At 38.7% G+C, this 16,627-nt stretch overlaps 1 protein-coding gene across 15 annotated transcripts in view; it reads right to left on the reverse strand.

Moving 5' to 3' along the window:
- The window catches only part of DLG2 (discs large MAGUK scaffold protein 2), a 2,140,731-nt gene that overhangs the window by 402,113 nt on the left and 1,721,991 nt on the right, over nt 1-16,627 (reverse strand). For all 15 annotated transcript variants that reach the window (XM_066369745.1, XM_066369736.1, XM_066369732.1 and 12 more), the window contains one exon: nt 11,425-11,493. In XM_066369745.1, the coding sequence (XP_066225842.1) occupies nt 11,425-11,493 (69 nt within the window). The remainder of the gene's footprint in view (nt 1-11,424; nt 11,494-16,627) is intronic.

Raw genomic sequence — 16,627 nt, forward strand, 5'->3', positions numbered from 1 at the left:
ACCCTGAATATTTAGAAAATGCTTAGTTGATCAAAAAGATGAATAAAAGGTTTACCAATCAAATCAATCATCAATTGAATGAATGAATGAATGAATGATGGTGGTTGTCTCTTCCACGATTCTCCTAACCATCTGATCTTCTATGTCATAAGCAGGATCCTCTACCAACTGTCATCCTTCAGTTGATAAAAGATGCTGATCGACATCTTAAAAGTACGCTTCAGTGTGTGAAGGCAGTCAGACAGACATAAGCAGAGGATGGACTAGAGGCCAGGCATAGAAGGCCACCAGGCAAAAAGCCCCCGGTACCCACAAAGGGCAAAAAAATGAGAAAACTAGGGCCTCGCCCCCAGGGTGACCTTTCCTCTCTTAGCTTGTCCTGTGGTTTAGACTTATTGCTTTCATCTCGCTGATCATAGAATTTGGGCCCTCCCCTGGCATATTACTGGTCATGTGGTTTTAGACCCCCTTAGAGGAGGAACAAATAAGAAAGCTGGAGAATAGCATTTAAGGAAGCATTAACCTCTAGATGTAACATCTAGGCCTCAGTTTGTTTTAGCTCCAGGCCCAAGAAAAGCAGCAAAATCAGACAAAGGAAAGCCAGGCTGACCTCAGGACCAGCTACATTGACTAATGATCCCCTCCCTGCCTTGGTGCTGACCAGTCAGTGGAGAGCAGTGGAGAGGAAGACCCGAAAAGGATACGCCTGGAAAGCTGATAAATAGTCCATTGAGATCCTCTCCTGGGACCTCCCCTACAACCCCCACCCTTAAAATCCCTTAGAACTGAGGTCCCAGGACACTCTCCCTTCCAGGAGTAAGCCTGCACCTACCCCTTCGCCCTCCTCCTTCTCCTCTTCTTCTCCCAGGCATGGTTTCATTGCCCCTCTTTCCCCTAAGCTCTAAGCCCGAGGCTTGCAAACAGGAGAGTAGTGGCCAGCGGCAGCTCGTCCAGGACTAACCACCAAATCAGTTTCCAAGGTCCCCTTTTCTCTAAATTTCTTTCTGTATTGCCAACAAATTCTTCCTTTTTTTGCTGCATTTTGCCTCTTGATTGCATTCTTTCTTTTAAGAAGACAAGAATTGAGATCTTGTCACTCCTCCTATAACAAGTGGAGTAAACATTTACCAGGACTGGACTCAGCAGACAGATTAAATAAAGGATAAAGACCCCTGGCTGCTTTTCTGTAATAGATGGCCATCTGGCCTAAGGCATAGGATATGGGTGTGCTCTTTCTTTAAACTATCTTATAATTGGCAGGAGAAGGAAGAAAACAGAAATCCTAATGGAATTTGAGGGTCTCTGAGGGATTAGCAAAACACGCAGAGCAAACCACCAGATTCAGTTTGGAGCTATAAAGATGGATGTCTCAAGATGAGTAATGTAATGAAGGCTGACAAATAGTACCCAGAGCATTCCTTGTCATTCCCTGCTCTCCACAGCCATCCCAGCTCCCAGGTCACAGCCCAGCAAGGTAAAAAATATAATGAAAATCATTATTTATAAAGGGTTCAGTTCAAGGTCAAATGCAATATCCAGTAAATATTCATCAGATGAGACTGAGGCTGTTTTCCTCTCATATGATGAATGAGCACCAGGAGAACCCCTCTGACCACGACTTCTGTCTAGACTCATATTTGTAAATAATAAAGAAAGGACAAAGAAGGAGCTTCTCAGTGAATCAGACTAAAAGACGTAAAGACGTAGTTGGAATGTGTTCTACATTTCTGTTGAGGCAGGATGTCCAGTGGTGAGAGCGTGGGGCTGGGAGACAGGTATCTAGGTTGCAGTCGAGGTTCAGCCCTTTCTTAAAATACATGATCTTGGGAAGCCACTTAACCTCCTAACACCTGTAAAAAAATAGAAATGATTCTTACCCAGCTTTTCTTGCAAAATTGTTATCAGGATCAAAAAGGCTATTGTCCACGAAGTGCCTCTGGTAATAGTAACACGCTGTACAAACAAGCTTAGTACCTTCCCGTGAACAGCAAAAGAGGAGAAGAATAAAAAAGGCAAAGGAGGAAATAAATGGGAAACAGAGTAAAAGTAAAGCAGAAGGAGGAAAAGAAAGTTTATAGAGAGAAAAGAGAGAGGGCAAAAATACAGAAAATAAGAGAGGCCAGAAAAAGAAGATAGGAGAGGAGGGATATAGGAAGCAACACTGGTAAGAAATGACCTCAGCATTCTGCCACACAGGCGGATAACACATGCGCGCACACACACACACACACACACACACACACACACACACACACACACACAGTTAGTGGGACAGCAGAGACGGGATTTAGCAAACTGCATCTACCCAGAGATCATACAGTTCTGATAAACAACTGGAAGGCTTTATCGGAAGTCAGAAGGCCTCTCCAGAGGAGACGGAGTCAACCCTGAGTCAGCCTCCTCATTATAAATGTCTAAATGCCAAGCTCAATTGAATTCACGTTGTTCTAGTCTGTGCTCAGCTCAGAAATACACTTGGACAGATTTGTAATCGTTGCATGTGCAGCCAGTGGTGATGGCCCTTTGTCTCTGCCTAGTTAACCCCACTCATCGTTCAGAGACTTCCATGACCTCCCTGAGCTCCCTGACAAGGTCACATCCCCTATCACAGGCACTCAAGGCACCACAGGCCAGTTTTACACAACATTTGGCACAGTCAGAGATTTTCATTTGCTTGTTTGATTATTTGATGAATGTCTGCTTCTTCCTATCAGACTGGAGGCAGGGGTAGAGTCTGCATGGCTCATCATTGTATTTCCAATTGAATGTATTGATTGGTCCTAAACAGACTGACATCAGCAAGGGCACCCTTCATACTAAAGACACTAGAAAAAGAGCAGCATTCAAAGAGGGATAACGGTGCAAATATAAACAGAAAGTTGGTGCTTGGACTACAATTAGGTGGTTTGTAATTGATAAAACTTTCTGACAGTTTGGAAAACTAAATCCTGCCATGGGATAACATTTCCTGCATTCATTTTTACTAGCCTAATAAGGTTATGACTGAGTACTTTTAAAATTCCTCCTTGGATCATTCAATATGTTAACTAGCTCTTCAATGCCATCTCAGTTAACACCATAGATGATCATATTATTATTTGCATTAATAATTATGAGCATTAAGAGAAACAATGTTTTAGTTGAATGTTCTGCAGAAGACTTCTTCTAGCATGTATAATTATATATTAATGAGAAGAAAGTTTACTCACAATTTACTTTGAGTCCTTTATTAAACCAACTTATTAGAAAATAAGTAGAGGTTGCCAAGAAAGATATGCAGGGCAATGATAAGTAATTATGTTGCCATTGAACTCTGCACAGAATATTAGGACGAATTATTAAAAACAACAACAACCCTGTACGGAATTCCCCAGTGGATTCCGTGGCTCTCACTGAGAAATTCCAGTGGTGTGGCACTGAGCAGACGCAGTGTGCAATGCCACCACACGGGGGAGCCCCGCGGCTCCAAATAATCAGACTCCTCACCTGTCGTTTCTGGGTTTCTTCCTATTCTGTGGGGTAACCCAAATGCCAAAAGTGTGAAAATATTGATCCTCTACCTCTTCTAATTCAGCATATTTCAAGGTTAGTGAAATCACATTAGGTGGTCATTCTAATTTTGTTAACGAACATTCATATATGAAACTGGATTTTTGACAATGACTTTAATAACTGAAACCTCCCAAACCCCAGAAATCATATTCACCTCCACATTATATTTGATTATCTTACTTTGGCCTTAAAATTGACCAACTTGTAGTAATAAAACACATATAATTCTGAGGAGGCAGGAGAAGGTAGACGATAGTGATTTAGAAATGCGCGTTTAAATCCCACGTCTTTCACTTACTGGCTGTGTGACCTGAGACTCCAGCATTTCTCAAAGCCCCACTGGGCCTCATCCATAAATTAGGAAAATGTGCTCATACACAATAGTAACTGTTATCAGAATCAAATGCGGGAAAGCACTTACAACCGATCAGCTGTATTAAATATGCAATATTTAATATTTAGCATTTGAATAGAAAAAATAATGTTTGACTCTACAGTCTATGCCTTTGGACTGTCTACTTTCACGACGGAGTGCTCTATAGTCTTGCTTTTATGTCTTTCCTAGTTTCTACAATTTAAGAAAGCTTTTTTTAATGGAATAATAATGCTGATGGGGGTTAATGTTTATAAAAGTCTTTACTTGGAAAAATATAAATCTAGATTATCAATGTCATCCCCCCAAATATTTTTTTATATTTTCCTTAAAATTCCAAATTTGACAACTTCTATCTGTCCTATACAAGAAATTGGACACTTAAAAACACACACAGGTTTTTTTCATCAGCAGGTGGTATGGGAGATCCAGATTTTGTAAATAGAATCCCAAGTATGGTAGCCCTTAAGTATTCTTTAGCTCTCTGCAGCCTCTGCATTTTTTTTTTTTATTCAGTGAGAGGAGGGGAGGCAGAGACAGACTCCCGCATGCACCCTGACCAGGATACACCTGGCAAGCCCACTAGGGGTGATGTTCTGCCCATCTGAGGCCCTGCTCCATTGCTCAGCAATTGAGCTCTTCTTAGAGGTGGAGGCTATGGAGCCACCCTCAGCACCCAAGGCCAACTCACTCCAATTGAGCCCTGGCTGCAGGAGGCAAAGAAAAGAGAGAGAGAGAAGAGAGATGGGGAGGGGTGGAGAAGCAGATGGTTGTTTCTCCTGTGTGCCCTGACTGGGAATCATACCTGGGATAGCCACACACCGGGCTGACGCTCTACCACTGAGACAACTGGCCAGGGCCACATTTTTTCAACACTGATAAATTTTGGGCAGTCCTTAATGTTTGCTGTAATGACATCTTTTATATTTTCAGTTCTATACATGAAAGGAAGGAAGATTACAAGGCCTAGGAAAGGATGTCTTATAAAGTAAGGCAGTAGAAAGAAGAAGGAGTAGACCAATAGAAATGGGGCTAAGAAAAATGAGCTGACAGTTTAGCATGGAGGCCAAGGTGGAGACAGCAGGGACACGAGGAGAAATGGAAAGCAAACACATGATGGTGAACTGAGGGGAACTGATGATCTGGGGATATCTACTGTTCTGATTGTTTCCTTATGAGTCTGCTGAGGTTTAAGCTCTGAAGGTCCCTCTTTTCTCCCAGGACGAAAGGAGGGGTTTATAAACCCCCTTAGTCCTTCCATGCAGCTAGGTCCTTTCAGCAGGTGACCTGGCTGCAGATGTCAGCACTGGCTCTCATTGAGAGCTATGCAAGAGGCTGGTTTGTCTTTATTAAACTATGAATAAGAAGCAAAAAAAAAAAAAAAATGAAAACAAAAAACAATTTTTGAGGGGTGAGGGGAAATTTGATTTAAGTGTTTCTAAAACCAACTAGTTGCTTGTCTCCTTAATTTTCCTACTATATCTTCCCCAAAATAAACTCTTAGCTAGCAGGAGAGCAAAATAAAAAAGGTGACAACTACATATATCATTTCAATATACTCTAAAGATACACAAAAACTGTCTCCACGTAACCCAGCTTGTTCAGTGAGGTCATTTACCTTTCTGCGGTTAACAAAGGCTCAGGTTTTTGACCAGTGACTCCAGTGACTAATAACCTGAATAAAGCTTTCAAGACTGAAGGTGGTTCAGTGCAATGTTCAGCACTCTAGGCCTAGTTACTCTGGGAAGCACTGCTTAGCACTAATTTTGAAGGTCAGGGTGAGGAAGTGCTTTGGAGAAAGTTGAATATTTACACGGATTACAGATCCTGAAATATGACTGTGTCTGTAAATGTGGGTAGACATAACACCAACTGCTCCTAAGGGTCAGCTGTCTAGACTCCAATGGTCCCTTAGGCTCTATATCTAGAAATATTCCTACAAGTCCAGTAGCCAAACTTTTATATTTTCAAAACTCATGAACCTATACAAGGTTAGAGTTGGAAGCAATCTAAGATAATGCTTTATTTAACTGAACCTCATCATTTTGTATATGTGGTAACTATTAAAAAATTATACAGTAAGAGGTGGCAGACTTGAACCAGGTCTCCTGACTTCCAGGTCAATAATGATTCCACTTTCTATGGTGATCATATATTTTGGAACCAAGAATCTAGACAGCTAGACTAAGAAGACTGAGTGTTTTACGTCAGTATCATCCTGGTACACCTGATGCATTTTAGCTATAAGAAAGCATTTCCCATCAAGGGAAGAGGAGTGGGAAGAGAACAAGAGAGCCATTGATTCCAGTCGAGGTCCTATTCCCAGGTCCTTGGAATGGACACCTGCTCAGGCCTAACGTGGGAACACAGCAGCTCTCCAGCCTCAATGGTGCCATGGCCTCAAGAGCTTGGAGTGGTCTTAGGATGTGGAAGGTGCCAAAGAGAGGTTATAAATGACTTCCTATAGAGATGGGCCTGTCCCATCATTTAATGTGAGACAAGGGTTTCCTTAGGTATAGTTGATATAGCAAGACTGCCTTTTAATTCTCCTTTGGACACACACAGATGTATGGATTTGCGAGAGATTTTTGGTTGGAGTTAATTAGACATACACTCGTTAAAGAATTCCTTCTATAATATCCATGTAGATGGCCATCTAGGTTCTTGTTAAGTGCAGCTTATAAAGGATCGTTAACGCCTTCCAGGGCAGCTACTATATCAATGTGAAAATGCTAGTTCTTAGAAAATTCTGCCTCTACATTGTTACTGAAATGATCTTCTAACACAAGACAGAACAAAGTGTGGAGTGCGGGCTCATTCCTGAATGGAAGCTATTGGAGTAGCTAATCATAATGATACTTCTATGTTTCTGCACATGATTTTCTGTTCTTTTAACCTCTGCCTAATTCCAAATACATTCCTTGAAATCCCATGTGTGTCATCTTCCCTGAGGGTCAGACCTGGATCCCCAGGGGTAACCATTTTAACCATTCAGCCAGCTTTTAAGTCTAGTGGTTACCTCCACAGTGCTAAAAATATGCTTATACCAGAGTATTTCTTTCAACTCTATCTTGTTCCCAGAATTACCTCTCTGGTTCCTTGAGAATATTTTTTTTTCTGTACATGTGTATTTTAATCTTATTTCTGTCATTTTGTGGGTTTTGCTAAAACACTTGCTAACTCATGGCTATCCCTCACATTTAAGAATGAAGTAGTAGACAGGCTGCAGGGCGTGTTGCAGATCAAGGCAAAGCTTCTTGACCGAAAGGCTTCGGGTTATCTGGAACTGTCCTCACTAGGAGCACACACTGTAGCTAGCGGCTTCACGGTGTGGGGAACACACAAACTAGCTTATCTGGCTTCCTCAGAAGAAACTGTTTCATTTTCTGAGTGGTGGGAAGCTCTTGCCTGGCAGCTGTCCTGTCTGCAGGGGTGTGTGCATCCTGAGCGGGAATCTTCAGTCTATTCTCAGACTCTGCTCTCCATCCCATCTGTTGTCATTATCCTGAAGTCTGCGAGTTTCCTGGGTGCTGCTGGGCAGACCGGCTCCCTCCTGAACTTCAGAACCCTCCCTACAAGGCTGTGTGTGAGGGTGGGCCTTCTCTGTGGGTGGCCTCCCTGGAAACCCAACTCTGGAAGAGGGAGTTGAACAGCACATGGCTCTGCCTCTGTAGATGAGCTTAGGCTGGGACTGCTTGGTTCTGTTTCATTAATGTTTTGGCCTTTGACGCCCCCATCCCAATTTGTTTACTGTTATGAGATGTCCTTTTTATTAAAATTATTTTTTCTGCTTCCTTTACATGTTTTTTTTCCTTTTTTGATTTTTTTAGAGGAAGGGAGAGAGAGAGAGAGAGAGAGAGAGAAAGAGAAACATCGATCTGTTACTGTATGTTCCCTGACTGGGGATTGAACCTACAACCTTCGTGTATTGGGATGATGCTCTAACCAACCAAGCTGTCCAGGGCGCATTATCATCCTTTTAATGGGGTTTTAGGAGGAAATGGAGGTTAAGGTGTGGGACACATCTGTCACCTTGAACCTGAAGCAAGGAGCTCACACTGTTAATGGGGATGTTATTCTACCTTGTTATGTCTGGCATACTTAAAGATGATTCAGATACCAACTTAAAAAACAGCAATAACTCTAGGCAAAAGCTCAATTAGACAGTTTTTTTTTCTTTTTGCCTCCATTTATCAAATTTACTAGAAATATGAAATAATTTCCATTTATTTTATGTCAGGCAAATAGCAACTTAGGTGAAAAATACATATATAAACACATGGCCTTTTAAAGTAGAAGCCTGTATAGTTGCTTTTTACAAGAGCATTAGAAAAGAAAGTTTTGAAATAATAAAACTCTAACTTTAGCTGATCGCCTACACTCAGCAGTACAAGACCTTCATGTTAAAAGACCCATTGGCCTATGCAAAGTGGAAAACAACTTTCTCTCTATGCATTCAGTGATAGTGATTATATGCTACATAATCTCTCTGTTTACTAGCCAGCTGGTCACATACAGCATTAACTTTAGTGTTGTGGGTTTGACAACTACTGCGGTATCCTCTTCTAAATATTCTAGCAATGCAAAATTATTTCTACTTCAAATATTTTATTTTATAATCAGAACCATTTTATATTTATAATACATATACATGCATTTAACAACAACTGTTAAGAGTGGGCCTTTAAACTAATCTAGGGTATAAAAATAAAACTTTTGTTTTCTCAGAACACTTGTGCCTGCTACTTTTACAGAAAGTTGGAGAGTCTTTCCTATTCTCCCTTTTTGTGGAGGAAGAACCCCACGCTTGGAGGGAAAGGTCTTGTTTAAGATGAACAATAACAGATGGCCCAGAGGACAGGATTCAAAACTGATTCTTTGATCTCAGAGTCAGTTTTCTTCCATGATTGCAGGAAACAGAATATTTCCCTCAGTGAATTATTCACTAGATATGAGGCAAACTGCTCTATACCAGTTAGAACAATAAAGTATAGATGAGAATACTGTTGTTCTTTTTCTTAGAAAAGGGGTCACTCTTGTGTTATGAAGTCAAGGTAAGGCCTTGGCATTTTGGGCTTCATCTTGGCAGAGAATTAGAATCACAGAGGTCATTTCATTTAAGTAGAAAACAGTGCAAAATGCTTAACTATGCTTATTGGCAAGCTGCTGATAAGGTTTTGTGAATTTGAAGAAAGGAAGGTTTGGGAATAACTTTAGAAGGAAATGCTAGTATTTAGCATAGCTGGAGTAAGTCTTTGTGTTTATGACCAAAATGTGGAATGACAGCCACCCAGCCAATGGATGTCTTCATAAACAAGGATGGTGAGGTAGAAACCAACGGTAAGTTCAGCCACACCCTCACCTCTCCCACAAACAACACCCCAGCCACTTAGCATACACATGGACCTCCAGAGCCATCCCAAATGGTGAGTCATCGATTCTGTTTGAGGACTTCTGGGCTTAGAGTCATTTCTAGTTCTTTATCTCTATTTACCCTAGGGAGTTCTTCAATATGTCTAACTTAGCATGAATGTGGTTTATGAATGTCATGACCATTCAATAGAGCCTTTTCATGCTTCATTGTAGGGGACGGACCTGTACAATGGAGTAAAAATTGACTTCAGATTCAAGTTGTGGTACTTTCCATGTAGGTGCTCTGGGAAAACTGCTTAACCTCTTTGTGAATCAAGGTTTAGAGAACAGGTTGCCTATTTCATAAGACAATTTTGGAAATAAAATCAGATAGATGAATGGACAGATAAATCAATCAATAGATAGAGGAATATAGCCTGCCACCTAATAAGCACTCAATAAAAGTTAGTTTCTTTTCCCTTCTCTTGAAGAAATATCCATGAATTTGTATTATATTTATTCCCAACAAGTGCACGTTTTGAATAATCTCATTAAATACCCGATGAAGCTCCCTTTCCTGTCACTACAGAATCGCAACACTGTCAGTGTGTTCCTGAGAGATAAGGCTCATTCCCTTGTTATCCTGGAGGGCCTTTCAGGGCTCTTCCCACATATCTGTCTTAATGTGCACAATTTGTAAACCATCATAGTCCTTTGGAGGATGTGACTAGCAGCTGAGTTTGGTGGGACAGTTATTTTGAACAACAGTACTTTCCAGAAAAGAGAAATTGAGGGAAGTGTGATGGAGGGTCAGTCACAGGCTATACAAACTTTCACTGCAGGTGCTGACTGCTCCTCAAGTCCAATTAGAGAATGTTCAGAGGCTGGGAACACTATTTCCTATTGTGTGTTTACGTGGTCTTTTTTGTCTTAAACTTTCTTCCTCTGTGTGTGTGTGTGTGTGTGTGTGTGTGTGTGTGTGTGTGTGTATATATATATATATATATATGAAATGTCAAAGCATTTCTTATTCTGGTCCTAAATCTTTTCTTTTGGAGCTGACAATAAGCCAATATACAGAAAATACTTAGGTTATTCATAAAGTGCTTAATAAGCATTTAAGTATAATTTTAGTAATTAAAATATTTTATATAAATATTAAGAAGGCAATGAAGCAGACTCAAGCAATGATTTGGATTGCTTCCACAAATGATTATTACCTATGTATATAGAAATATGCCTCTCCCAAGTATAATGAAGACACCAGTTCCTGACTATTTTAACAAACTATTTAATATAAATGAGAAACTCTCCCACCTGATGAATGAAATATATGCTATGTATAACAACAACAGGAACAATTACTATAACAAACACATAGGTAATGTCAGTACTATTATAAAAAATACCAAGTCTTCTACATGTATGCCCACCCAGCCAACATCAGCATTCTCACCTCCACTACTTCATACACCCTGTATTTCACGCACCCTGTGCCTCAGCACTGAGCCACTCAATGGTCTTTTCCTACCACATGCTTGCTCATGTGGTCAGTTTATGCACCTGCTCTTTCTTCTTCATCAGGCAAACATCCACAGACGCTTCAGTTCTCAGCTTGAGAGTTATAACTTCTCTGAAACCATCCTGTCTTCCCTCCCTCCCTCTCTGATACCCGTTCTCAGCCAGCTATCCTTCCTGAGTTCTCTATTAATCCCTTACATATGTCTCCTGTGAGATGTTTATGCTGTATACAAGTATGTGTTTTATTTCTGTCACTCCTACTAGACAATGATCCCTCTGGAGGGAAAGAAGATGTCTTATTTGACTTGCTAAATCTAATACACAGTACAGTGTTTGGCATATAACATAAGATTCATAAATATTTGCTGAGCGAAAGGGAGGGAGAGAAAAAAAAGGAGGTAGAGAGAGAGAAAGGTAGAGGGAAGAAGAGGGAGGGAGAGTAAGGGAGAGAGGGAGAGAGAGAGAATGAAGGAGAGAAGGAGAGAGAGAGAATGAAGGAGGGAGGGAGAGAGGGAGAGAAAAAGAAAAGAGAGGGAGGCAAGGAAGAAAAGGGCTTTCTTTCTGCTCAAAGTGATGAGGCTGCACAGTTTAGTTTAAGAGAAAACTTCATATTATTCTTATCTTACCCTTCCAGTGAGATAGCCCGTTGGAGAGTCACTGAAGGCTGGCGGGTAGCAGTGCTGTGTTGGGAATGACTGCAAAAAAAGAAAGAAAAACACAGATCATTTATTTAAAATGCCTTTGCCCATTTCAATCAGTCTTTTTGTCAAGAAAATAACCAATCTTAAAAGAAATATATTAATGATTAAATCACAGTTCTTTTGGTGATAAGTAGAATCCCCCAAAATATAATATTCTACTAGATGAGGGGTTATTATTTCCATATAATTTGATTTCAACATGTATTATTCAAAAGTAAGCTTTAAATCACAGTTAGACATGAAAAGAAACAAACATATTTGGAGAAGGTGATTTTTTCCTTGGAATAAGGCAACATAGAGCACAAAAACAAATTTCATTATGATGCAATGTATTATTATTTTTTTTAGTGCAAAACATTTTTTTCCAAGCTAAATTTTAAAAAGAGCAAATTTTCCAATTAGAGTAGTATTTAACTAGTTTAAATTTATTAGTTCAAATTTGCAACACTTACTTGTATAATTAATAACAATTCAACTGTTGGATAAACACAAAAACTTAAGAAATGAAAATTTCAGTTGCATATCAACCTTAAATTTAATGTAATTGCATATTTTGTTTTGGTTGCATGGTAACCAGCAAAGACTGATCTTATAGATAAGTGGTTGCAACAATAATTATAATATCTAACATTTATTGAACATTTATATTGCCCAAGTCATTTTTCTAAGTTTATGTGTTTACATCTTTTAAATCTCACAAGCCTATGAGGTAAGTGTTGTTCCATTGAACAGATGGGGAAAATAAAGTAGAGTGAGGTCTAGAACCTTACCCAAAGTCATCTGGTAAATACCTGTGCTTGAAATGTCATCTAGACTCTCTGACTCTAGAGCCATTATTCTTAACTGTTGTGTTACACCACCTCCCAAGTGATAACAATTTTTCAGGTTTGTAAGAACTTGCCTTGCAATCTCAGAATATTTTTCAATTACAGTAAAGGGATACTTTTAGTTAAGCTATGCACAGTGACAATCCTACAGCAAAAAAAGAATGCACTGTGGGTTTCCTATGTGTTTAATGTATGATAAAACATACTTTAATGCATAATTGTAGTTTGTAGTATTAGTTTAATATCTTAGTTATAATATTAATTACTTATTTATGTAGAGTATAAAGATATGTATGCACAAAAGCATTTATAAAGAGAAACTCGGGTCAAATGTTTGCAGAACATGACGCTCCTTCACACAACTCCAGGTTTCTTAGCATGTACTCTGAAAACAATGACTGGCACAGAAAGCCAAGCATAGACTGCAGATTGTCATTTAGAAGCTTGGTCATTAGGGGTGAGAAGAGGCAGCACTCCGTGAAGAGCATTTAGTTGTGACATGAACAGTATTTACCTGAGTTGAGGGAGAGAATTTTGAGTTTGTAGATAAACCCTAGAGCAGGGGTCCCCAAACTACGGCCCCGAGGGCCGCATGCGGCCCCCTGAGGCCATTTATCCGGCCCCCACCACACTTCCAGAAGGGGCACCTCTTTCACTGGTGGTCAGTGAGAGGAGCCTAGTTCCCATGGAAATACTGGTCAGTTTATTGATTTAAATTTACTTGTTCTTTATTTTAAATATTGTATTTGTTCCCATTTTGTTTTTTTACTTTAAAATAAGATATGTGCAATGTGCACAGGGATTTGTTCATATTTTTTTTATAGTCTGGCCCTCCAACAGTCTGAGGGACAGTGAACTGGCCCCCTGTGTAAAAAGTTTGGGGACCCCTGCCCTAGAGAGTGATCTTCTGCAGGTTAAGGATGGTATTCTTTGTTTTGTGCCATCTCTATAGAGCCAAGCACCACACATGTTAACTGGACATGTTTTGACAGACCAATTGAAAAGTAGCCATGGCCTGAGTTCAAATACCAGATCTACCACATATCGCAATGTGACCTTGTGCAAGTCACTTAAAGCTCTCTGACTGTCAGTTTCTCATCTGTAAGACTGGGATATAATAGCATTTTCTCATGGGGTTGTTACAGTAACTCAGTGAATTAAGTATTTTGAACAGTACCTGTAACATGGTAATAAAAGCTATATAAATATCTGTTAAATAAATAAATATGATTTAGCAGATTTGAGATGTTTAGTACTACATAAAAATCATTATTTGCATCACTACAATTAGCCATATAATCAATACTACAAGGTATGTATTATATTTCTGAGTATAACTTTAGTGATCAATATTAAATTCAAATATATTTTCTATTCCCAAAACATTGTGAAATTAATGAAAATCAAAATAAGAGAAACAAATTCATCCCTAATTCCATTACCTTGTCTCAGACTTTACAGAATTATCTAATTTAAGTCCTTCAGCTGTCCTATAAGGTAGGTATGAATATCTCCATTTTATGTATAAGAAAACAAAACACAAAGAACTTAAGTTGTCAGAGATCAACAGCTTGCAAATATAAAGCCAGAATTCAACTAGAGCCCATCTTGTTGCCAACTGTGTGTACTTTATACTCTATGCTACTAATTCTGTGTTCATATAGTTTTATATATACACAGAACATATGTAACTAAATATTCTAGAATTTCCCCCTTACATTATAATTTAAGACTTTCTGATAGGGTCTCCATAATTATTATTTTGGTGTCATGTTATATAATATTACTTCCTATGAAAATATAATTTAACCATCCTTTAATGGTTAGATATCAGGTTATATTTATTGTTTTAATATTATAAACAATGATGGAATGAACATATTGACTTTTCTTATTTTACAATTTCTTTCAAATATATTCCTATCCCCCCAAAAACATTAGGTTCTTGATTTATGTTATTTTCCAAAGCTTTGTACCATTTTATTTCCTCTAAAAAACCATATATATATACACACACACACATATATATATACACACACACACACACACCAGTTTCACCACAATCTTGCAAGCATTGACATTATTATTTTTAAAAAATTGATAATTTAATTGGTGCAAATGATATTTCCCATATATGAGTATTTCTTTATTAATGAGAATGGCCATTTTTTCTTATATTCTTATCTGCTAATTGTATTTCTTTTATTTAAACTGTTTAATACTTTCCTTTACTATTTATCTCTCACTAGTTTAGAAAGTACAAACACTTCTTCTGTAAAGATCAATGATGCTCCCTAAGATGAATGAGTAACTGGAATCCCTCATAGCTTCCTTGCAATTAGCTTAGCCCACATAATTAAAACAAAGAAATATTCAGTAATCTCACTCTACTCATTACTATCTTAAACTGACTACTGTAATATTCTGTTCTAAATTATTTCAACAGTGTCCCTCTTAAAGTTTTTGTGACACTATTAAATGCAAAAGGTATCATGAAGTGCTCGAAGAATTGGATTCCTTTTATATTACTCATATAAAGTCTGCCAGTTTCTCCTACCTTGTAAATTTGGAACAGGGACTTTTACAACATGTAATTACCCTTTTACTCTACAAAGACAATTACAGTGAATTATCTGACAGCCAAGACCTTTGGACGCAAGGCAAGTTTTGCTGTTCTCTGACAGTAACATTTAAGCAGTTCTTGCATGGGGAATGCTTGCTGTGAGTATTAGGAGCTACCTGATAGTGATAATAACTAGTATTTTAAAACACCAAATTTCTTTTCCTAGGGGCCATGCACGTTCCATTCTTTCTGTATTATTGGCTGCATAGACAGCACATTGCTAGTTCTACCATGACTAAGACATTACAGGTAACCACTGCCTGGCTCTTCCGCCTCCACTGGCAGAGAGGCAACTGGATGGAATTCTGAGAACTGGAGTGGGAAGACCCAAAGGAGGAAAGTATAGCTAAAACTTCAAGCTCTCACCATTGGAGAGCTAAGTGCTTGGAATATTCTTTGCCTTAAAAAGCAAACAAACAAATAAACAAACAAGCCCTATTCACAAACGGATATCTTCCTCCTTGTATCTATCATTTTTCTAGACACTATCAAACATCTCTTCTGTGAAGCATTCTAGGATTTGCCTTCCCACCTCCAAGCACAGCTGACATGCTGCTCTCTATCCGAACTCATCTTTTCCACACATAAAAAATAGCGCCCAGGACTAAGAATCGCAACCATTTATTTATGTTTTTCCTACTGAGTCGTGTTTGCTTTCAGAGCAAGGGGTAGAAATGTTCCATATAGAGGACCCAATACATGAAGTTAGGAAATGCTGAACTCTCACTAAAGATTACTAAGAGTTTGTTTGTTTCTCATAAAATACCACCCGTTATATTCATAGTATATGTTCAACTTGCATGCAGTGGTTTTTGAAGATCTTTCTCAAAGGAAGATCACTTAGTAAAACTATTTCTCTGTCCTATTCACACCACCTTATTAGTGAGCCCTGGACATTTATGAGGATTTAAATGACAAGAGAAGTAGGTGAGCCAAATGAGAATAGGGACTGATGCCTGGGAAGAAGTCCCTGTCACCTGGTAGGAAACCTGTAGTACCAACTCCAGATTTAGGTAGCGAGGCTGAGGTGTCAAATCAGGTGACTGTGGAGGTAAATTTTACAAAGACTTTTTAAGACTGAGAGAGAGGTAAGAGCACTGTTGCCTTTGTGAATCATGCTGTTCGTGAATAAAATTGAGCCAGAGACCAGTAGAGTCTTTTTTTTCCAAGAACAGTCTGATTTTCTAAGTGAAAGACTCCTAGCAGTTGTCTAAGCAAGTGGCATTTAAACGGTGCTGCTGAAAGGTACAATCCTATTGCTACGTTAAATTAAAATTTTTTGAGCATCTGAATTGAAACACAAAGGTCCTAGCTGGTGGTGATAAATGGCTTTTTAAATTTTTACCATCTCTTAAGTAACAAGAGGCAGGATAAGCAGTATTTCCAAAATGTTGTATTATTAAACCTATGATATTTTAATGGAGAGCATAAAATGTTTCTGTGTCTTTTATTAACAAACTAACAATAAAGTTATTTATTGTACCTTATAAAGTCCCATTCATCACAAAAATACCTTCTGATGTGTTTTAAATGTTGTTTCTTCCTTAACTCACATCTCTGAAGAACTTGCATCTCTTCTAGTCATGTTGAACTCCTCACCTCTTTCTTGAATACCTATATCACTTATCTGCTCTCTCTTAATATTTTTCTTTTTCTGTATACTTTTTCTTCAAGTACA

This window comes from Saccopteryx leptura, chromosome 1, assembly GCF_036850995.1.
Source record: "Saccopteryx leptura isolate mSacLep1 chromosome 1, mSacLep1_pri_phased_curated, whole genome shotgun sequence".
NCBI lineage: Eukaryota > Metazoa > Chordata > Mammalia > Chiroptera > Emballonuridae > Saccopteryx > Saccopteryx leptura.